The sequence below is a fragment of the Podarcis filfolensis genome (genome assembly GCF_964270895.1).
Source record: "Podarcis filfolensis genome assembly, chromosome: 12".
NCBI lineage: Eukaryota > Metazoa > Chordata > Lepidosauria > Squamata > Lacertidae > Podarcis > Podarcis filfolensis.
Window position 1 is genome coordinate 10,517,647 of NC_139614.1, and position 23,559 is coordinate 10,541,205.

Below are 23,559 nucleotides of genomic sequence, written 5' to 3' on the forward strand. Positions count from 1 at the left end.
CATCATCATCCGCAACACGCGTTTGCACACGTCCTGACGTGACATTCGACGGCAAGCACACACAAAAAAAGGCGGTTGGGAGGAGGCGGAGAGCGCCAGAACAAAAACAAAACCCTTTCCCGCCATGCCCGCCGGGAGTTGTAGTCCCTCCTGCGAGCTCCCTCGCGCGCTCCTCTGACGGAGAGGACTCCGTTTCCCGGCATTCCGCGCGGGGCGGGGGGACGAATCCCACTGCAATCACGTGCCCCGCGCTTGGGCGAAGGAGAGGCTCCGGGCGAGCGGGCGGCCATTTTGTGAGCGAACGTCGCCGTTAGATCAGCTGCTGCTGCTGCTGCTGCCTCTGCTTCTCCTCTGTCCCGCTGCGTCCGCTCTGCCTGCCTTCCTCGCCGGCTGCTTGCCTCCCTCCCTCCCTCTCTTCTCTCTCTCTTTCTCGGCCCCCGCTTCCTCTCGCTGCTGAACCTGAGGGAGCCCCGGGCCAACGCAGCCGCGGCCTTTTCCCCCCGAGCAGCGCCCAGCCACAGAATCGCATGTCCACTATCCAGAACCTCCAATCCTTCGGTAAGAAGCGGCGGCCCCCGCGCAGCTAGCGCAGGATCGGACGGGGACTGGCGCGAAGGCCCGGCAGCGAAGACGCCCCACCTCCGCCCCGGGCTCCCTCGGTCTTTGGTGGAGGGAAATGGGGCTCGGGGATGCCCATCCCAGGTGTCCGTTATCCTGGCAGCAAACGGGGTGCGCATAAGGGGGGTCCCCTCTTGCCTCCGCCCCCCCCGGCAAAGCCTTTGCATCCCTTTGCGCAGCACCCAGGAGGTTGAGATAAATGGGTGCATGGATGGAGCGCGCAAGATTTTTTTGGGGGGGGGTCCCAGCAGAGACGCCTCTTTCCCTGCGCTGCGCCCAGTCCATTTTGTTAAGCTGCAAGGGTTTGCTGCCGTTGGCCCGGGTCTTGGCATCTTCCTGCCCCTGGTCTGACAAAGGGAAGGTGAGCTGTGCCAGCCTTTGCCCCTCTGCGCTTGCCCCCACACCCTTCACCCTCTCTCCTTTCACGCAGAGTTGATTCCTTGCTATGGGGCCGGGACACGTCTGCTTGACCCCTGCTGTCTAAAAATGTTGGGTGTTCAGTGGCTTAAAAGTGCCTTCCAGGAGGCCGTGTGTTTTGTGGATGGGAGGGCCAGAGTTCTTCCCACCAGATGTCAAAGAGGAAAACAACCACGGACTTTTAGAAGACATCTGAAGGCAGCCCTGTTTAGGAAAGCTTTTAATGTTTGATGGACTCTTGTATTTTAATATTTTGTTGGAAGCTGCCCAGAGTGGCTGGGTATAAATAATAAAATATTTGTATTATTATTATTATTATTATTATTATTATTATTCATTATGGTATCTCTTTAACAGGCTTCTACTGTGTTCTGCTAGTTGGTGGCTGTTTTGCAAACTGGGACTTTTAAGTGTAGCTTGTGGGTTTCCCCAAACTTGGGTCGCCAGCTGTTTTTGGACTACAGTTCCCATCATCCCCGACCACCGGACCTACTAGCTAGGGATGATGGGAGTTGTAGTCCAGAAACAGCTGGAGACTCAGCTTTTGGAAACACTGGGCTAGGTTAAACCACTTTATTAACCTTGGTCCACATTGTATAGTCAGATGTTAAGACTTTGTTTGCTGATGTCTTCACCAGTAAACTCCTGCTCCCGTAACTGATATCTTTGTAACAAATCAGTTACACCCTCTATATAGTGCAACACCCTCTATATAGCTAGCTAGCCTAGTGCACAAGACCTTACCCACTCACTCACCCGATCCAGCTATTTCCATTTGTTATTACTGCATTGACCAAATTTGGTTTGTAGCCTACTGTAGACCCTTCCACATTAGTATTGCCAGTTGTTGATATAAAGCTGTACTAACAGCGTATTTAAGAATTGGGATAAAATGCAACCTCCTGGCCAGCAAGGGTGGGGTTAGTGGAGTAGTAGCAAGTCTTGCATCCTCAGCTCTTCTGCTTGCCCTGCCAGGATTGAAGCTGGGGCAGGGAACCCTCGTTGGTAATGGGAAGAGGCCCAAACTGGGTCTGTTGGCTGTCACATGATGGCAGAAGGGCCAACTCTGGATCCAGTGGATTTTATACCAGCAAGCTCTTCTCTTGTTTCTTTTTCTTTTAGGGAGGAGGTGTGTGTTCTGCTGGCTATCAACAGCAGGAATGTAACACCAGTGGTAGCTTCCACCGACTTGACTTGCTGTTTGAGTGACACATTAGGGTGCCCCTTGCTCCTGGGACTTCCTCACCTGCAGCAGAGTTTCATTGCCAGCAGAAGGACTGGGCAGAGGGACCCCTTTGCCTCAAGGAACCCCCTGCCCCCGTCCCCAGCATTGCAGTTCAGGAATTTGGCTTGCTCTACCCATTTGACATCTTGCAAGCTGTCTGGGCAGCTGAGATCACCAGCCCTGCAGTTCATTCCTGCAGTTCTCAGTGCTATAATAACTGAGAAACTTTCCTTCTCCTTTCATTTGCTAACTTAGTACTTGTATTTGGGGGGGCAGGCGGGGGGAGAGCTGCCTTGTTGCATGTTCTTTCTTGGGGGATCAATGACTCTGTGCCTGTTTGAGATTATTCTCCTGAGGAGCATTCAGTCAAGTGATTCCCCCCCTCTCCAGTCTAGGCTTAGGGGGTGGGGAACCTGTCCCCCCCAGATGTTGATGGATTACAGCGCCCATCATCCCAGGTCATGCTGGACAAGCTAATGAGAGATGGGAGTCCAGCAACATCTCCCCCCACTCCCTGGCCTAGGCAAAGCTTTTGTACCTCAGTCTCTCCATTTTCTCCTACCAGTCTTGAGGTGAATTTCTCCTCTATCCAGGGAATTTATTTTGTGATATTCCTCTTTCTATGCAAAGAGCCTTCATTTTATCATCTTTGCCATAGCCATCAGTTCTAAAATTGCACTCCTTGATTTGTATTGAACACAGATACATCCACCTTGCCACGAATAAACTTCCTGATCTGTTGAAAACAGCTTTTTGAAGACTTTTTTCATTCATAGAGGTTTATGCCTGAATTGGATAGGACTTTAGAATTTGTCAATTGGTAAAGGAGGGAAAGGTGGAAAATTTATAATGGTTTTTCAATTTGACTCCACTTTGACTCTGCTCTTTCAGATGGGGAGTGACAAGTAGCTATGAAGGAATGCAGATTTTGTAGGCTTGGTCTCTGCAGCTAAGGGAGCAGTGGAAGATTCTTTAAGCTAAAATTGTGCCGTATTCTCCCATAATCCACTTTCTGCTTCACAGAACACAGCACCATTTTAAGGAGTTCACGGAGGTACTCAACCTTTGTCTAAGCTCTGACTGCAGGGAGGGAGGTCATATGACTCGTTGCTCCTCATTCAGAATAAAAACACGAAAGACGATAAGGTGCTCCAGCCCTCCCTACAGCCAGAAGTGTGGCACAGGCTTGTAGCCTCTCAGAACTAGACTTGGACATATTGGAGTCTGTGAACAAGTTGTTGTAACTTTTGCAGTGACGCAGAAGGAGCCTGATGGGAGTTGGAGCCAACAGTGCTCATAGGGCCACAGTTTCCTCATTCATGCAATACGATTTGAATGCTAGGGTCATTTGGAATTCTCTGCCTTCCCTCATTGTACAGCTTGTACCCAGGGTTTATATTGGACTTGCCCTTGCCTCCCCTTGTTAACTTGCCAAAGCATTACCTCTAGGTTCATTGTGCAGCTGCAGGGGGGCTCCTATGTGTCAATGGGTAAGCCCAACAGGCCTCTCCAGTGCCTGGTGTGAACCGACAGTGTACCTTGGAAGTGGCCCCAGAATCTCCCCTCTACAATGCACAGGAGTTGCATGGCAGACTGCTGTGGAAGGAGTTCTTTGAAGGTAGATTGACCTTTTCCTCATCCGGGTAGCTGGTTGGCCTAAAAGCAGGGAACTGATCTTTCTCAGATTGAGCCTCAAACAAGGCATAGGTGGAAAAGAGCTTCTATTTTAGTAGCAGGCAAGCAGTGAAACATTGTTTGGAGGAATTGGTGGGCTTGGGAGCACTAGTGGACAAAGGCTAAAATAAAAACCTTGTCACTACTAGGGTGCCTAATGGAATATCAGACTACTTATGGTTGCTGGTATGTTTTTCTCCCCACAGTTAGTAGTCTGTCCCGAATACATTTGTGTTAGAGTATTCCTGGTTAGTGTTTGAGGAAGTTCTCAAGGTGAGATAAAGACTGGGTTAGTCTGTAGCAGAGAATGAGAAACAGAGCCCAGGTATGGGCCTTAGAGAGCAGACAACACCCACAGATATGCAGAAATTACCATATGTGACAATATATCACGATCATGTTTGTATTGACATGGTAAAGAATTGCTGCTGCCTGGATTAAGTAGTTTAGAATACTAAGAAGTATGTTTTATCTACCATTTGGAAAAGACATTCAAAATATGTAGGAACTTGAAGGTTTGCATCAGACTAACTCATGTGGACTTTTCACCCCTCCAGACCCCTTTGCTGATGCAACTAAGGGTGACGACTTACTCCCGGCAGGGACTGAAGACTACATTCATATAAGGATCCAGCAACGAAACGGCAGAAAGACACTAACTACTGTTCAGGGAATTGCAGATGACTATGACAAAAAGAAGCTTGTGAAAGCCTTCAAAAAGGTAGAGCTGTTCTTCTCTTAGGTCCTGAAGCTTTTGTGTTTGAAAGAGAAATGCATGTAAATTAAAAATTTCCAGTGGGAAAGTGAAAGATCAAATGCTGCGACAGGCGTGTTAAATGTTCTGGTTGAGACAGCTTTCCAGTATAAGACCATTTCAGATGTTGAATGCACTGACAGGAGCAGCCAGTCTTAACTGAAAAAAATTTAATGTTTGAGCAGTGTGCTGGTCAATTTAGTTGCAATAACCAGCTTTCATGCTCTTTTCTACAATTGTCACTGTCTAGGAATGGATCCAGACCCTTTTAAATGACTTAAAAGCCACATAAGGAGATATATTGCTGCAAAAGGTAACCAGAAAGTTGTTCCTAGAACAAATAGCTCAGTACCGTGTTGCCTGTTTTTGACAATGCCAATTGTGTTGCGGAGGAGGAATTGATGTTTTTACATCGAGTTCTATTTTGAACATTCAGTTCTATATTTCTAGAACAGTAGTAAAAAAAGTGGGGAGACAAGCCTGGAGCAAAGAGGAAAAAACCTGGGAGGTGATATGGGAAGATATCTGAGGTTGGGTGGGAATGGAGCAAAATCTACTCATCTAGTTTGTGGTGGTCAGGTTGTAGGGGAAAATGTGAAGTTGGGCCAGGACATTGATTTGACTCCTGCAGTTGATTTAGGCATTGCTGAGCTCTGCAATTCTAAGCTCCAAGCATCTAGGAACTTCTGCCAAAATCCATCACTAGAAAAGCATATATCTCATTTGCTAGCAAAGCCTTTGGAGCATGTCTTCTGAAGGAAAAAATAATAACCAAAATAATGGATTTTGGTTCTCTTCTGAAAGTGATCTAAACATAATTTGCTACTGGGTTTTGAAAAGCATTAAACCTTTCTTTGTAGAAATTTGCCTGTAATGGTACTGTGATTGAGCATCCTGAATACGGGGAAGTGATCCAGTTGCAAGGGGACCAGAGGAAGAACATTTGCCAATTCCTCCTAGAGGTCAGTCAGCTCAGGCTGCTTGCTCAAATGTTAAAATGCACTCAGAAGCCTATTTAAGCGAGACACTTTTGACTCTGAATGTAACATAACATGGCAGGGTTGAGTGAGTCACTACCCCTAGCTGTGAGCCATATTGCTGCCTGGACTAAAAGGGTTGAGTTGAGTCATACTGGCGGCAAGAGGGGAGGAGTGCAACAGGCCTGACTTCGGCAGTCGGAGATGTATATTTGAGCAGCTGGATTTTATCACAAGAAATTAACTTAATTACATAAGGCACTGCGTGGCACTTCTCTGAATGTGACCTAAAAGAATGGCTGCTGTAGATCCTCTTGTACCATAGGGGGCACTGGTCCAGGGGGCAGATGTGTTCTTCCAGGCTTCTCTCTTCAGCCCTCGGGACTCTCCCAAGGCCAAACTCACTCCCTGGGTCCATGCCCCGTACTAGGAGTTGCTCCACTCCCTCCCTGAGTGCTTTAGCCTGCCTGAAACGAGTCCTTGAACTGTAATAATTCTTCATTGGATAGAATGTGTGTGTCTGATTTCCCCCCACCCATGGCTCTCATGTAGCCAACTATAACAGAGGTAAGATTCACCTCCATTGGTCCACTCAGTTTTGCTTCTGGCTTGCAGCCCATAGACAGTTGCACACCAGGAAGATGGCACACCTCAGACCAAAAAGAGTCTCTCCCCCTCCCATTGTACATTTGTACAGTTTCATCTGTATGTTAACTCTTTCTCCATCTGCCTTGGGATTGACAAGTGTGTAACTTCATTTTTGTGTTGGACTTTCAGGTTCTAACTGCTGCCGGCTTACTGCCATCTCCTTCTCTTCTGCAGGTTGGCATTGTCAAGGAGGAGCAGCTGAAAGTTCATGGCTTCTAAAATGTGTGTGTTTACATGAAGAACTTCTGCAGGTTTTGTTCTTACCCAAGCTGGCTACTCTGTGAAAAATGATTCTTTGCAGTCGATGGACTTCCCATTCAAAACCTTATTTGCTTTTGCATGACTACAGAAAACATATGGAGTGTAGGCTAGAAACACATAAGAAAACTGCAGTAAGATGGTAACATGAGATCCTTGAGAATTTTAACACATTTCCAATGGAAATGTTCTACTGCTGATAGTTCAGTGTTTTACTTTTCACCTGATTTAAATGTTGTATTAAAACCATGTGTGTTGCAGCTTAAATAAAAACGTCTCTTATCTTAAAACTCCTGATTGCTTTGGATGCATTAAACAAGAGCCTTCAGTGAATGACAAGCATGTTAGTAGCTTCTTGACTACCTGGTAAACGAAGTAAAATCTGAGAAGAAAACAGCCAACACAAACACATTTAAATATACTTTGACTGTAAGCGTTGCCAAAGATTACATAACAGACTGTATTGGGTAAAAATGTAGTTTATCATCCTTAATCCTGGCCTCTGGCAGTGGAAATTCTGTTGAATGTTTTTGTTAGTAGTGTCAACTGCTGCTGCTTTATCAGGGAGATACTCCTTCCTAGCTTCAGGTTAGGCGAATCATATGTGTTATGAAGAATTTGGTGCTTGAATGCTGACTCCTAGAATTAACAAGGATTCTTGGAGAGCCTACAGTATACTGTGGAATTCCAGATCATATTCAAATAGCTTCTGGAGAATTCAATCAACTGCTGATATTTCTCTAAACCTGTCATATAGGCCTTACCTGAACTTGGAAGACACAAAAGTTCTCATGAATGTATATGTTGGTAAGCTTGAATTCATGCTGAAGTAAGTGCTGGTGCTCTATCTACCCACTTTTGCAAACTATAAATCTGGCAGGAGAAGTAGATGAAGTTGGCTTCGAATTCAGGATCAACACAGTGAATCCTATTCCTCAGGGTCTGAAGGCACAAAGGGGTTTTGAAATTATTCCCAAATGCTATTAGCTATGGTGGGTGCCAATCTCAGCCTGATCAGAAAAATGTGGACGTCCATGTGACCATTCTAGGTTTAGCTGACATTGCAAACTATTAGGCAGCTGCCGGCATTTATATTACAACCTCTGCAAGAATACTGTCAATTTCTGCTCTCACAATGCCAATTCACAGCATGGCTCAGTTCGTTCTCCAGGCTGCATGAAGCCCCTTTGTTATTTTCAGTCTGGGTTATTCACACATTTGTTGCCGTGAGCCAGAATGAAAATGAAGAGGAAGTCTTGGAAGAACTGGCTTCAAGCTGAAGTAGATTCTAGGAGTTTATTAGTAGCTAGCTACTGTTAATTACTGTAGCTTCAGCTGTTGCCCATGACCACTACCAGATCATAACCTGACCTACGGTGGGGTGGGGGGTGACTAGCAGTAAAACCACCATATAATTATATGCTAAAATGTTAAGAAACTGGTCCCTAATTGCACATGGGGTCTAAAGGTGGATGCACAGTTTAGAGCCTAACAGCATTCATTGCTTGAAGTGTCTCGTAAACCTATAACGTTGTTGAATGAATGTACTAGCTGAAGATTGATAGGAACTACTGCATGTAAAAAAAGTGGTATTAGGCTCTGCTGATAGCTGCATGACCTTGAAAGTGACTTACTTAGGAAGACATTATGTGCATAATGTATCGGGCTTTGATTATGCAACCTTTTACAAAAACGGCTATAGGATAGTACTCTGAAAGAGCAAGGGAAACAGACTTGTTTAAATTTGTCGGAATAAATTCCACCTTGTAATGGAGGGGGATCACTGCTATAACATATTAACCAGATACTTTGAAAAAGCTGAATAGTGACCTGTTTCTGACTGGGAAGGTTTTTGAGAGTTCTATTCTGTGAACGAATACTCAGCAAATCAGTAAATCTTTTCAAGGGATCATTCTTTGGTTTTCTATCAAAAATATAACTACTTCCTGTGACTTGGACATTGAGTTTTCACTAAGAATACTAGACAAGCATTATATTTTGATTTGGTTTTTAGCTTCATTGATTTTAATATTTTAAAATGTTTTAAATAGTTGCTTTTAATGGTTTCCTACTGGTAAATTTATTGTTCTTTTTTAAAACCACTGAAGTTTTATGACATTCAAGCTGCATATAAATCTTGTGAGATGAAATGATAACACACTGCAAAACTTCAGCTTGGTTTCTCTGGTTCCTTTGGCAAAAGAACTCAGGAAATGTCACTGATGTTGCATCTTTATGAATATGATCGGGTTTGACCTCTTGTGGGGAAATGTGTTGTCGTTTACATGTTAAATCTAGATGACTATCTGGGGGTGTCCCTTGGCTTCACTTCCAATAGCACAAGTAGCTGTGTTTTGTGGACACTGGGAAGCGGAAAACACCCTTCTGTAAGGTTCATGCAAATGGTGCACATGCTTGCTTTGAAGAGGAATCCATGCTTTCTCCGCTCCACATTAACTCAATCAAATACAATAGTTAATTTTTAATTAGATTGGTTTAGCACTGAATGTTGTGTTGATTGTACATCTTTCCTCCTAGCTATAGGAAGGAATACCCCAATGAGCTATAACTGGTGAAGGACTTGGGTGCCTGCCAGTTTAAACTAAGCCCCAACAGTTGCGTAGCATTTCAACCAGGTCTCCGAGGTGAGATATCAATACTTCAAACTGGAAGCAATGTGTGTTTGCTACCATTTACATCCAGTGTTTCCTCCTGGCCCAGAAACTGGTTGTGGATGCTGTGATTCCTTTGGGTGGGCTGCTGTCAATCCCCATTTCCCTGGCTGGCCAGAATATCGGCTATCATAACTGGTGGTTCCTATGGCTTCAGAAAAAGGTGGCTGCCAATTGCCACCTAAAATCATAAACTGTCTTGTCCCTCCTCCCTTTTGTCAAAAGAAGAGAAAGGAGAAGCTGGGGAGCCATCACATGCCTTCACTACCTCAAGATGACCACCCTAGACTGCTACAGAGGCTTCTAATACAGCCTGCTTCTTATCACGTGCTGCTGCAAGCCAATAATAATAATAATTTATACCCCGCCCATCTTCCAACCAAATATTAAAATATAGTAATACATCAAACATTAAAAGCTTCGCTAAACAGGGCTGCCTTCAGATGTCTTCTAAAAGTCTGGTAGTTGTTCTCTTTGACATCTGGTGGGAGGGTGTTCCACAGGGTGGGCGCCACCACCGACAAGGCCCTCTGCCTGGTTCCCTGTAACCTCACTTCTTGCAGGGAGGGAACCGCCAGAAGGCCCTCGGTGCTGGACCTCAGTGTCTGGGTAGAACGATGGGGGTGGAGATGCTCCTTTCAGATATACTGGACCGAGGCCATTTAATAATAATTTGCTGCTTGCTTTTAATAGCAGGAGACAAGCCTAGCAAAGGGAAAGTGTCTTCCTCCAGCCTCATGAGGAGCCTCTTCAGTGGGGCTGGTGAGTCTGGGCCTCACCCCCTAGGCCAGGTGGAAAGGGCCTTGCAGGAAGCGGCCTTCACACCCCACAACCAGGTGATGTTCCTCTGGCCTAGTGAGGAGCCTCTGAATGCATTTCATTTTTTCTGACTCATGCCTCATGCGGGGGATTTGGGGATGGCACAAGTATTTGTCTTTAAAGGGGCATTTTTATTTTTAAAAATTGTTTTTGGTTGCTTGGTGCCGATTTTTAACCTGTGTTTGCTGTGCTTGGTTGCTTCATGTCAATCAGTCTGTAGGATTCGCAGCAGAAACCTATGCATGTTTACTTAGAAGTCAGTCATACTATGCTCAGTTGGGCTTACTCACAGGTGAGTGTGCAAAGGATGGCAGACTTTGCTGCCTTCCCTGGGTCTTTGTAAAATTAATTTTAGGATTAATTAATGTGTGTCTTAATGTGTGTAGGCTGCAAGGCACCATGCAATGCAAGGGCTAGGATTTTGCATGCTAGGCTCAGATATTTTTTCCAACTCTAGAAATTAAAAAAATATTTCATTTATCTGTTGGAGATAAATGTATTGCACATTATCCCTTCCTTTGCACATTTTTTCCTCACAACGATCTGGTGAGGTGGGTTAGGCTGAGAGGTTGTAATTGGCTCAAAGTGACCATGTGAGCTTTACAAAGAAGCTGGAATTCGAACCTGACACCTGAGAGTGTTGGGCAGGCTGGAGTGGGGGGTGGGAACAACACGGAGCTTGCACAAACTTCCTTGGTACCAGAATTGGAATGCTAAAAGCAGGTAAACTCAAGTTCCAAAGGGCACAAAACACTACAACTTTCTTTTTGCGGGCTTCATTGTGTGGAAACTACGGTGTTGTGTTTAAAAGCCTGGGTTTGTACACTTTTCAAACGAAGCCAAATTTCTTCCATACCATCCCCTCCACGAATAGGGGTGGGTGGGTGGGTGGTGCCAATTCATGGTTCACCTCAGGTGCCAAAATGTTTTGGGCCAGCCCTGTTCCAAAGCGTTGCTAATTCTGATTGTGAAGGCAAATATTGCAGCCATGGCTAGTAGCCATGATTTGCCTTCTCCTTCAGTCTGATCCTCCTTTAAAGCCATCCATGTTGTTAATGTACTGCAGTGTCCAGACCGGACTAAGACCCAGGTGTCCAGGGTTCAAATCTCTTGGCTATAAAGCTCCTTGGGTGACCTTGGACCAGGTTTTGGGCTCTTAGCCTAGCCTACCTCACAGGGTTATTGTGAAGATCATTTGGAGAGAGGAATTGCATCATATACCAAGTTCCTTAGATAAAAAAATTGAGTTTTCATGTAATAATGCAATAAAGCACCAAGAAAGGCCTCTAGGTGCACAAACATGTTTTTAAAAAGATGCCTAGAGGTGGCAAATGTGGGTGAGCACCCAGAGAGAGGTGAATAAAGCCCCCATCTCATTGTTTAAAAAGAACATTCACCCCCCTGGAACCTAGACTACACCGTGACCAAATTATGGCCTATTATCCAGCCACACCTGGGCAAACAGGTGAGTTTTAAAGAGGTGCCAGAAACTGGATCACATTCATGGCCTGCCTTATTTCCTTCGATTCTCCAGAGGGGTGCAAAATTGGGAAGATTGGGGTTTCAGGGGTTTCAGCTGCCTGAGCCTTCTGCTTTGGGGGTAAATGCAGGGCGGGGCCAGATGCTTGGCAGCTGCCTGAAGTGTCCAGGTGACGGGTGTGGCAGAGAGAGCGTTCCTGGAGCCCAGAGCCCATTGGTATGGGTGTGGCAGAGTGTTCCTGGAGCCCAGAGCCCATTGGCTCCAGTCCTTGACAGGCTCTGACCTCACAACCAGCTGTGGAATCCTGCAGAATGTTTTGTTTCCTAGGAGGCCGGGTGAGTTGTTTGAAAGGATCCCTGGGTCAGTTGAAAGCCAGTCGGTTGAAGATCAGATCACTTCTGTTCTGGATATTTTCAGACCTGTTGCATAATGTGCTGCTGGTTTCGCAGAAGGTAAAATCATGGGAAAGGGGGGAGACATCATGAAGATTCATGCCTAGTTTTTAAAGAAGCTCCTTGGTTATTTGACCTTTCTCTCTGCCCCCCCCCTTTTTTGGTATAATTTTTTATTAAGTTTTTCTGTTTTACATTTTAGAATATTCATTTAAACAACCTTAAAATATCAATGACTTCCCTTCTCTTTCCATGATTCATTTTACATACCATAAATCCCTGCATATTTTGCTTAAACTAAACCATTCAGTGTTCCATTGTTACATCCATGAAAACTGATTTACACTGTTGAATTTATCTTAATGCTGCCAACGTTTTCATATGTACACAATTTTCACCCATATATTCAATAAACATTTTCCAATCTTTTTTAAACATATGTTCTTCTTGTTCTCTTTTTCTATATGTTAAGTCTGCAAGCTGCACATATTCCATCACTTTTAGTAGGGACTTTACTTGTCTTCCATTTTGGGGCTAACGAAACACAGGCCACAGTAGTAGCATACATAAATAACCTCCCGCACCCCGAACTGAAAGTGTTCATCTATCAGTGATGTAACAAGGGAAATACATGTCTTCTTTCTTCCCCTGTTAAAATGCTGAACTCCAAGAGAGCCCCCAGATCAAGGGCTGGAGACCTATAGCACAGACTTGAGACCCCTGCTTCTCCCTTCTTCCACAGAAGAGCCATAATCTCTTTCCTTCTCCCTCCCAAGGGTAGCCTGGAACTTTGGAGTTCTCGAAAATGGCCAGGAGAGAATTTTTCTCCAAAGAAGACCCAGAATGGCAGTGGCGGACTCTGGGCTCTCAAATTCCAGTACCGCCCTGTGCAACTCCCCCCCGCCCCCAGCCCACTGCTGCCTCTTGTGCTCTGTTCCAAAGCATTGTTTGGGCACCCCCTGCAGTGCGGCCACACCAGTCATGCCACCCTAAAACCAGCAGAGCCATTGGGTGGTTCCTGGTGTCTAGGCTGGTGAGTGGCCATAGAGCACTTGCCTTGCCTGCATGAACCCCAAGTGCGGTAGCATCTCCAGGAAGGCAAGGAAAGACCCCTGCTTGAGGCACTAGAGAGCCACCTGCTGTGGAGGTCACTTTGGGCCAGGTGGACCAATGGTCTGACTGGACAAGGCAGCTCCTTGGCGCCCCACCAGTGGCCACTCTGGGCTTTGCTCCCAGTTCAGGAGGAGAGCAGGATCCATCTCTCCTTGTAAGGCAGAGCCCAAGTCTTTTTTGAAAGAACCCACTTTAGCTGCCTCTTTTCCAGACCCTGCTGGGATTCATCCTCAACCTGATCTTCTTCTTCTTCTTCTGCCCTCTTTGCACAGAGCTTTTTATGATGGAGGCCTCTCACCTACACTCGCTGCATAGTCTGGTGGTCCTGTTTTACCAATGGATGTATAAATAGAAACTCCTTTAACAGGAGGAGCTGGCCCTCATTTTCCCCAACCTACGAGAATTGCTCAAGATCCACAGTAAGTCTGCTTCCCCTCCATTCTGTGGCTGGCCCAGGCCTCCGCTTCTTCCTGGGCGGGTCAGGAGCAGAGGGAGAAGGGCCCAAAATCGAAGCACAGCATCCAAAGAGCTCTGCAGCAGGATCAGGCCCAAGGGACCCAGCCAGTCTTGCAGCCTGTTTTCAGGGGGGGGCACAAGCAGCAGGGCAGGAGCGCAAGCACACTGCCCCCCAGGAATGGGGATTATACAGGGGCATCCACTGCCTTGGGCAGGGGAGGATGGAGGTGGCAGCCAGTTGCTGCCGCTAAGCCTAACCTACCTCACAGGGTTGTTGTAGTAGGATGTGTTACATCAGTGCAGTCAGTTACAACATGCTTTACTTCCTTAGAGTGGACAGAGCCGGGAGTGTGTGTGTGTGTGTGTGTGTGTGTGTGTGTGTAACTTCCTGTTCCTGCTGTAAGTTACTCACCAGATGAGTGTGACTCTATAAAAGCAGAGTCACACAGCCATTTTGGTTCAGTTCAGTTCCGGTTCGATTCAACTCCCAGTTAAGTCTCATCCATTTTGTTGTCTGCTGGCTCTGAATGCCGCCGCCGCCGGCTGACCAATTTCCTGGACTGCAAGATGCGGCGCCTGGCCAGTTACCCTCTGCTGCTGAATAATACCATGCAGCACACTCTTCCTCCTTCTCCGTATATTTGTGCGGTGGGGAGGGTGTCCCAGGAGAGCTGTGTCTCTCCATGATTCCATGTTGATATGCTTCCTAACTTTGGGAGGTTGTGAGCTGCATTGAGCCTGCCTTACTAGGGAAAGCCAGCGCCCAAGGAGGGTGATGGTGGGGGGAGAGATGATGTCCTGGTTTTATACAACCCCTGTCTGCTTGCATTAATGCCCCGTGGGGCTGTGTCTGCAGGGAATAGGTGTTGTTCAGCAGCCCGCTTTCCTATCAGCAAACAAGGATCCCTTTGCCTCATGCATCTGGGCTGCTGCTGCTGCTGCTCATCTGCCTTTCAGACCTGTTTGCTTTTCAATGCAGCCTTGTTCCTAGTTTGTGCTGGGATCTGCGTTGGGTTTCAAGCTAATAAAATGAAACCAACTTTGCAGGCAGCCTCTATGCCTCTCTCTCTCTCTTTCTGCACCTTTCTTGCTCAGAGTCAATCTGTGAGCACCAGTGCCTTTGCCTGGCACGCAAGGAGTTTAAGGAGTTTCATGAAGGAGGCAGCTGGCCGCCTACCAAAAGCGCCTGGATGCCAGGTCTCTGCGGAAGAACGGGCACCCACTGGCCAGGCAATTCCAGGTAGGTCCTTCCCTTTGCCCTCCCCTCCAATCCCTGAAATATACTCAGAGTCGAGTGTAGATCTCATGCTCTTTATTCAGCTCATAGTGGTGAAGAGGAATGGAAGTTCCCCTGAAATGTCTGCTTTATATACATTATTTACACAGTGGGTGCCACATGATTGGCTAATTCCGGGATTCTCCTGTAGGCCAATCAAGTTGCGACTTCACTTCCACCTGGAGTTGGATTGGGTGGCTCCTGTGGACCAATCAGACTGCTGCATTCTGAAGCTTATTGTTCTAGGACCAATCAGACTGCTGCAGTTTGGATCCTATTCAACTCAGTACATAACACCTGGCCTTGTCCTGCTCTTCCCCTCCGTGAAATGCTGCCTTTTTCTGTCCCTGCTGTGCAGAACCTTGACCTGAGGGAGCACCAACTCATCCAGGAGGGGCCTCTGCAGCTGTGCATCAGCAAGAAGAAGACTGTGGGCACGTGAAAGAAATAACCTCTTCTGCCAAGACACACACACACACGGCACAGGCCTCTCAGAGTGGAGGGGCATGCGCTCTTCCTCTGCAGTTGGCTTTGCCACTTAGACCCCCCCCTACTAAAACAGGAATCAAAAAGGGGAGGGGTTGTGGCTTTGTGACAGAAAGACTCTGGAGTCTAAAAGCCCTGGAGAGCCACTGCTGCCAGCGAGAGGAGACAGTTTGGTAATCAAAATTGTGACAATTCCTTCACTGATGACTGATCATTTTCATGAAAATTTAGCTTTAGAAAAACGATGGTTTCTGGTCATGGCGGAGCCAGAGTCACTGGAGTAAAGTCTGCCAAACCTGGGCAAAGGAGCAACAGCATTCAAGATTTCAGTACAGTGGTACCTTGGGTTAAGTACTTAATTCGTTCCGGAGGTCCGTACTTAACCTGAAACTGTTCTTAACCTGAAGCACCACTTTAGCTAATGGGGCCTCCTGATGCCACCGCGCCGCCGGAGCCCGATTTCTGTTCTTATCCTGAAGCAAAGTTCTTAACCTGAAGCACTATTTCTGGGTTAGCGGAGTCTGTAACCTGAAGCATCTGTAACCTGAAGCGTATGTAACCAGAGGTACCACTGTATATATCTGGACAGTCAAAGAAGTTTCTATCAAAGTACCCTCCTGAGTATAACCAGTCAGGAGTCCCAAGGTATGGATTGGTGCCCTGATAAAACCATCTTGTTCTCCATTCGGCTTCATCTTCTGCACGTTCCTTATGAGCAGCTCTCTGCTTCTCTTCTAGTCTCTCTCTTTGCTAGCCAGATCAATTTCTCCATTCTCCATGTGTCTGATGTCTGGCCTCAGTCGACAGTCAGTGGGAGCCAACACTTCTTCCATGCCTTTTTCTAGTTCCTTAAGACTGACGGCGAAATTGGTGAAATTGTACATCTGGGATGAATTTGGTGGTCTAGCGAGAGGAGACAGGGCTGAGCTAGACCAAGCCAAGGTCGCCAGGCAGCTTTCGAAAAGGTGAAGAGAACCAAGCAGTTTTAGAACACAATCCCTAAAACAAAGTAGAACCTTAGGTGTCGAAGCATCCAACTTTCATGGTTAGCTAGAGCTCTCATACAACAAGCCACAGATCACAACTCTTGGAGAGAGACCCTGTTTGGGTGGAAGAAGGGCCTTTGTAGCTCCATGGCAGAACACCTGCTAGGCATGCAGAAGGTCCCAGCTTCAACGGCATCTCCAGGTAGGGCTCAGGGGAAGACTCCCTGCCTGGGACCCTGGAGAGCCATTTTGGTCAGGCAGAGCTAGATGGGCTCAAGGGCCTGATTTGGTCCAGCCTCCTTTGTCTCTCTGACTTGCTGGGCCTTTGACCTGGTTCTGCAGCCTGGCACCTAGATGTTCTCCTCAGGATAAGTGGAGCGGGTGAGCAACAATCCCTCACTCTGTCTGTCTGTCTGTCTGTCTGTCTGTCTGTGTGTTAGGCCTGAACGCCCTGCTTCTGAAAGATCTCATAGTGTTCCTGAAGCCGAAGAGTTGGCGTCTGCAGTTGAAATGCTTCTGAAAGAAGGCAGGGGTCTCCCTTTTAAGCCCCATTGTTCCCCTCTCCCCACCATATTTCAGTTGTACCTTCAGCAAGTAGCACCCCTACACTGTCATAGCTGTCAACCGTCCTTTATTTGGCGGGAAAGTCCCTTATCCCAGCGCTGTGTCCCGCTGCTGTTCCTTATTGATGATGTCCCTTAAATTTCCCGGGTTTCAATGGAAGCAGCTGCTCTCCCTCCCTCCCTGCCAGCCAGGGACAAGGGAGGTTCCAACTATGTTGCTTGGCTGCATTGCTCACCCAATAAGGAGTCTAAGAACGACTGGGGGGTGGAGCTTGCATGCCTTGTGCCGATCAAATGGGCCGCATTGCCTGAGGACTCGCCTTTGCTCAGCGCTTCCCAGCGGAGAAGTGATGGTGGTTTTCCTTGCTGCATCCCCTTTGCCGGGTTGCTGCACTGTGGGAACCACCACCGTTTGAGGCTTTGTTTGGCTGTTGGCTGGGCTTTCTGCCTTTGGCTCGGAGGGGCTCAGAAGTTGAACATACCTGTGCTCAGAATCAGATGGATACGTCATCGACGGCCCACTCACCCTTGCCGGGGAAAAGGTCTGTCTGGAGCGGGGGCACATGGTGGGGGGAAAGGAAAGGAGCTGGTTGAGTACAATGGCGGGTGGCGATCTCTTGGGGGGGGGATTTTGGATTTGTTTTGGAGGCTCCTTCGAGTGACTGTTATGGAGGAAAGGAAAGGAGCTGGTTGTCTAAAATCCCTTATTTTGGCTGCTGGTCCCTTATTTTTGAGGCTGCTGCTCCCTTATTTTCAAATCTGTAAGTTGACAGCTATGCCCTACACTGTGCATGCGCACACAGCCCAAACACATGCGGATGCCATGCTCCTGTCCTGGTTGCTCTGCTGTCATTAAGCCTTGAACTGTTCCATATTATCAGGGCTGCTGCCTTCTATTCGGCAAAGCTTACAACTGAAGTCTTCAACTGGCTTATAGGAACAACTTTTAAAACTTAATCTACAAAGTTAGAATGAAATAAAGTGGTTAAAAGCATGCATATACCATAAGAAGACCCCCTGGGCTTGGGGTGGTGAAGGGTTAATCTCCCCCCCCCCCACTGATGGATGTCTCTGTCCCTCATTTTTAGGCCACTGATCCAAGCTGATTCCGTCTCCCCTCTGATGACCCTCAGGAGCAAGAGTCGAAGGAGGACAATGGCTTCTGGTGAGTTGCTGGTGTTGCTGCAGCATGGGGTGTCTCCCATGATGGGGGGAGGGGCAGCCTCAGCCTCCAAGGTCTGGCAGGGCTGCAAGGCATTCTGGGAGTGTCTGCCCACCCCCTTCCCTCCTCCTCCTGGTGAGAAGATCTGGTCACCAGCTGGGTGAAGGGCAGCTCTCCTCCTTCTCAGGGGTCCCTAACCTCTTCCCTCTGGGCTCCCTCTTTTATTAAATACATTTAATAATAATAACAATAACTTCTACAAGTTGTGTGTCTCTGCTTTGCCTCCTGATGTTTGATGGATGAGATGTTGACATGCCTTTTGCAGAGGTTTTGCAGATCCCAGGCTACTACTACCGTATTTTTCGCCCCATAGGACGCACTTTTCCCCCTCCAAAAATGAAGGGGAAATGTGTGTGCGTCCTATGGGGCGAATGCAGGAGGCAGGCAGGCAGGAAAAGCTCCCAAAAGCCTCACACAAGCTCTTGCGGCTTTTCCTCAGGAGGGACAAGGGACTGACGCGGCCAGTCAGTCCCTTCTCCCTCCTCTAGAAAAGCCCACAGGAGCCGTGTGCTCCTTAAAGGGTGCACGGCTCCTGTGGGCTTTTGCGGGAGGTGGGGGTATTGTCATAGCCGCACGCAGCCTCTCCCAGCTGGAGAGGTGACGCGCGGCTTTGGAAGCAGCCTCTTTAGCTGTGCGCCATCTCTCCAGCCCGGAGAGTGTGCGGGGGGCTAAGGAATAGCCCCACGACCCTCTCCCAGCTGGAGAGGTGACACGCAGCTAGGGCAGCTGCCTCTTCACTTCCTCCTCCAGCTTCGCTTGAAGGGCGCTGCGCAGTTCTCCCTCTCCGCGCAGCGTCTCTCCTTTGCAGGAGAGGTGTTGCGCAGAGAGGGAGAACTGCACAGCGCCCCTTCAGCCACACGCCTGCCTGGAAGCTGGAGGAGTAACAGAAGGGTCTTCCTCTGCATCCCAAAGCCTGGGGCGAGCTGAGCTCAGTGCGCCCCAGGCTTCGAGCTTCGCGCAGCTCTCCACAAGCCGTGGGAGCCCGGCGCGACTTTGCGCTGGGCTCCCATGACTTGCGGAGAGCTGCCTGTTCTGGGGGCTGGGGTCGGGGGAAGCTCGGGCTTCCCCCACCCCAGCCCCACGCCTGGGGTGGGGGGAATAAATTTCCCCCCCTTTATTTCCCCCCAAAAAAACTAGGTGCGTCCTATGGGCCGGTGCGTCCTATGGGGCGAAAAATACGGTACTTACATTGTTTTTCCAATAGAGGCGACTGTTTCCTAAGCGGGTTTAACATTTAAATGGCAACTGGCATTTTTCTGTAGCACTTTCTTTCAGGGTATGGTACTGTGTTTATCTATGTTTTTGGTCTTCATATGCTGAATATATTTGAGGAAATGGTTTATGCAAGGCTACTTACTTGAGTAACAGCCTTCTTTATCAGAAACTATTTTGTGCATGCAGCTCAGTTCTTAAGTGCCACTAGAGGGTGTTCCTTATCTATTTGAAGAGGTTTGCAGATTCCCCAAACAGCATCCTTATGTTTTTAACTGCACTGAAAGTGATCCTTAAGCTGGGCTTCTTTCACCCCACCAAGAAAAAGCTAAGGATATTGACTTTGATAGTGGGTAGTTAGGCAGATCCTTAAGACTGTAATCCAAAACCGTACTAGAACACAGTTTTTTTTCTGGAAAAAAGGGGAAACTCACCACGGAGTTAGTTAGTTTGCATATTGTGGGCCCAGTCGCAGAGACACTGACACACACACACACACACACACACACACACACACAGAGAGAGAGAGAGAGAGAGAGAGAGAGAGAGAGAGAGAGAGAGGCTAAATGTAAGATGCGATTAATAAACTCAAGCAGACAACTATCTGGATTAGAAATGGCCACAACTTTATTGATTACTGATATAGGTGAATTTTTGGCTTAGGAATTGGGTGTACAGTGGTACCTCGGGTTATGTACTTAATTTGTTCCGGAGGTCCGTACTTAACCTGAAACTGTTCTTAACCTGAAGCACCACTTTAGCTACTGGGGCCTCCCGCTGCTGCCGCACCGCCGGAGCACAATTTCTGTTCTCACCCTGAAGCAAAGTTATTAACCTGAAGCACTATTTCTGGGTTAGCGGAGTCTGTAACCTGAAGCGTATGTAACCCGAGGTACCACTGTATAACCATTCCAGTCCTCCCCAGACAATATAATAATAATAATAATAATAATAATAATAATAATAATAATAATAATAATTTAAATTTAAAAAGGTAAGGGAACTTAGTTCCCTTGAGTTCCTGCTCAAAAGAAACAAACAAAAAACCCTTGCCAGAACAGAAGCCCAACTGAACACATTGGGACTTGGTTGGCATCCTTCTGTCTTGGAAGACAATGGGAGGAATGCGCTTTGCAGAGAATTACAGAGTCTGCTGTAGCTTGATACGGAAGGGGGGGCATGTCTTCTTCACCTTCTTCTTCGCTACAATATATCAATTTATTTCCAATTGTCAATGTCAAAAGGGACTAAAATCTATAAAATTCATAGAAAATCAACGTGCCAATTTGCTCAATTTCTCTAGGACTCCATCACACCTCCCCTGTCCTCCATAATCCCTCAAGCAAGGTGTCAAGACCCTAATCCTGTCAAATCACTCTCCCAAGCCTTTCCTCCAGGAAATGCCAGTACATGGACCATTGTCTTCTCATCAGGATGTGCTTATCTGCGCATATCTCCAGCTCTGCATATTCCCCCCTCCCTCCTCCATATGTTAATCCTGTGTAACCCAACCTCTTCTTAATGTATTCAGGATGTAATCTGTGTAACCCAACCTCTCTTTAATGTATTCATGATGTAACTGGGATGTATTTTGCACTGTATTCTGGGACATGGAGGGAAGTTTCAAAAGTTTATGTCACCCCTTTCTCGCTGTTCAATCTCGCCTCGAACCTGTTGCGCAATAAACTTGGATCTTCTGCAGCTTGCTCCTGTCTCCGGCTGAGCTCATTTTTCCTCCGCAGGGACCCGCGGACTTAGTCCGACGAGCTGGGTGGCAGAGCAGCCTCGCACCCAGATTTTTACCGTAACAAGCTGCAGGGACTGAAAGGGGAGAGACATGTTTTACTGCAGCTGGAGACATCCGGTTGTGCTAATGCTGGCTTCTAAGGTGATCGCAGGGGCCTGGGGGCTTCCACTCTATGTGAACTGACCCAAGTCAGCCCTCATCCAAAAACTGAGCCTAAACATGAGCCAGAGGCATGTAGAGGTTACAGTGTTGGGCTAGGATTAAGAAGACCTAAGCTGAAATCCCCACGCAACCATGAAACTCACTATCTCTTGGCCTGATTTATCTCACAGGGCTGTTGTAAGGATAAAATTCAGGGTGGGCATTTTGATTGCTTTGACCTATGTGGTGGAAAGTTGGGGGTGTAAGTGTAAAAAGACATCAATAAATGTAACCATTTACGTAAATTCTTACCCTAGCCCCTGTCTTTCCTCCTCCTGTTTTAGCTGCTCCAAGCACAAACTTGGGACTATTGCCTATTTTACTGCAATGCTTCGCACTCCATTTCCCGGACTGCCACGCCATTCCAAAAGGCTATCCTTTGTGTTTCATCAGCTGGTGCATTTGAATACAAAGCTTATCATATATTTATGATCTGAGAAGTTCTTTTGTTTCATTCATCGTGGCTTAAGGTTCTGCCATGTATAACAGCAAATTGCTTTTTTCATTCCTGTTTCTCGGGAGTAAGTAGAAACAGTCGGCTCCTACTGCCTTATGAATGCCAGAGCTTGCTTCAGCCACAAGATGGCAGGGCCAGCTCTGTTTTACGGCAACATCTGCAAGAGTCACTTCAGAGCGGGATGTTATTAATCTTTCAATAACTTGCTTCCACCTCTGTATGTTGAAGCCTAGATGTATGTGTGTGTGTGTGTGTGTGTGTGTGTGTGTGTATTAAGGGACGCGGGTGGCGCCTTGGTCTAAACCACTGAGCCTCTTGGGCTTGCCGATTGGAAGGTCGGTGGTTCGAATCCCCATGACGGGGTGAGCTCCCGTTGCTCAGTCCCTGCTCCTGCTAACCTAGCAGTTCGAAAGCACGTCAAAGTGCAAGTAGATAAATGGGTACCGCTCCGGTGGGAAGGTAAACAGCGTTTCCGTGCGCTGCTCTGGTTCGCCAGAAGCGGCTTAGTCATGCTGGTCACATGACCCAGAAAAACTGTCTGCGGACAAAGTTAAGTCCAGTCGCGAACGACTCTGGGGTTGCAGTGCTCATCTTGGCCAGTAAAGTGAGATGAGCGCCGCAACCCCAGAGTTGTTTGCGACTGGACCTAACTGTCAGGGGTCCTTTACCTTTTTATATATACAGTGATACCTCAGGTTAAAAACTTAATTCGTTCCGGAGGTCCGTTCTTAACCTGAAACTGTTCTTAACCTGAAGCACCACTTTAGCTAATGGGGCCTCCTGCTGCCGCTACGCCGCCGGAGCACGATTTCTGTTCTCATCCTGAAGCAATGTTCTTAACCTGAGGTACTATTTCTGGGTTAGCGGAGTTTGTAACCTGAAGCTTATGTAGCCCGAGGTACCACTGTATATTATTGTGTGTGTGTGTGTGTTTGTGTGTGTGTGTGATTAGCCCTTAACAGCTTTTGGTGTACAGTCAGGGCCGGATTTAGGTTTGATGAGTCCCTAAGCTACTGAAGATAATGAGGCCCTATATATGTCCAGCTGTCCTTTGTCAACAACAAATTGTTGCTGTTGACACTGTGTACAGTGCATGTTTAAATATTTTGGATCATTACAGACCACAGATTTCATCTCTGCATAGCTGTCCCCAAAATCTCGTGAGAGCTCATATGTGCCACGAGATCTTGACAGAACCTATCCTCATTGCTTCACGGGTGCTGCTGCACAACCCAAGTAAGGGAGTCTTCGGCGGCAGGGCAGTGGTGGTGGGACACCACTTTCTTGTTTTGCCTCAGGATGTGCCACCCCTGCTTTCTGCTGTCTATGATGATCAATAATCCTTATGAAAAGGTCCTTTGCTGTATATGGTGACAGTCTCTAGCCTATCAATGTTATTTCTCTCTCTGTGTGGGGGGCGGGGCGGGAGCTGTTCATTATTTTAACCAGAAAAGGAGGGAGCTAATCAATTTACAAAAATAGCCATACATATAAACATATAAACATACATTTTTTCTGGGGTACGCAGGGGTACTCATACCCCTAAACATTTTGTGAATCTTTGTACTTTTGTCCATTTACTGTATTTATTTTTCCAAATTTGAACTATAAAATGGTGTTTTTCTTGAGTCAAAATGAGAGTACCCCTAAACATTTTTTTAGGAAAAAAAGAACTTCTTGTTTAAACATCCTAAGTATCTTCAATAGTTTTTGTACATGTTTCATTGTGTTTTTAATATTTTGTTTGGAGTTACCCAGGACTCAGCTATATAGCTACAAATAAAACGATTTAAGTGTGTTTTAAGTGCAATATACAATGTGACACTAGATGGCGGTGGTGAGCCTTGTGGAAAATTCAATGTATTTTTTAAAATGCTTTTTCAGAATGTTTTTTTAAATGTGTGTA

At 47.0% G+C, this 23,559-nt stretch overlaps 1 protein-coding gene and 1 long non-coding RNA gene across 4 annotated transcripts in view; both read left to right on the forward strand.

The window, feature by feature from the left end:
* Positions 1–250: 250 nt before the first annotated feature.
* Positions 251–6,861, forward strand: EIF1B (eukaryotic translation initiation factor 1B). Its single transcript, XM_083577490.1, has 4 exons — positions 251–558; positions 4,492–4,655; positions 5,549–5,650; positions 6,488–6,861. Exons 1-4 carry the CDS (start codon positions 528–530, stop codon positions 6,530–6,532), a joined length of 342 nt encoding a protein of 113 aa, XP_083433616.1. The 5' UTR covers positions 251–527; the 3' UTR covers positions 6,533–6,861.
* A 5,027-nt stretch (positions 6,862–11,888) lies between these two features.
* The window catches only part of LOC310745598, a 97,769-nt gene continuing 86,098 nt past the window's right edge, over positions 11,889–23,559 (forward strand). For 2 of the 3 annotated variants that reach the window (XR_014540209.1, XR_014540210.1), the window contains exons 1-3: positions 11,889–11,994; positions 13,320–13,466; positions 17,903–17,979. This is a non-coding gene — a long non-coding RNA (uncharacterized lncRNA). Of the gene's footprint in view, positions 11,995–13,319; positions 13,467–17,902; positions 17,980–21,480; positions 22,164–23,559 lie in introns of those variants that run through there. The other variant, XR_014540211.1, reaches the window with a different exon arrangement.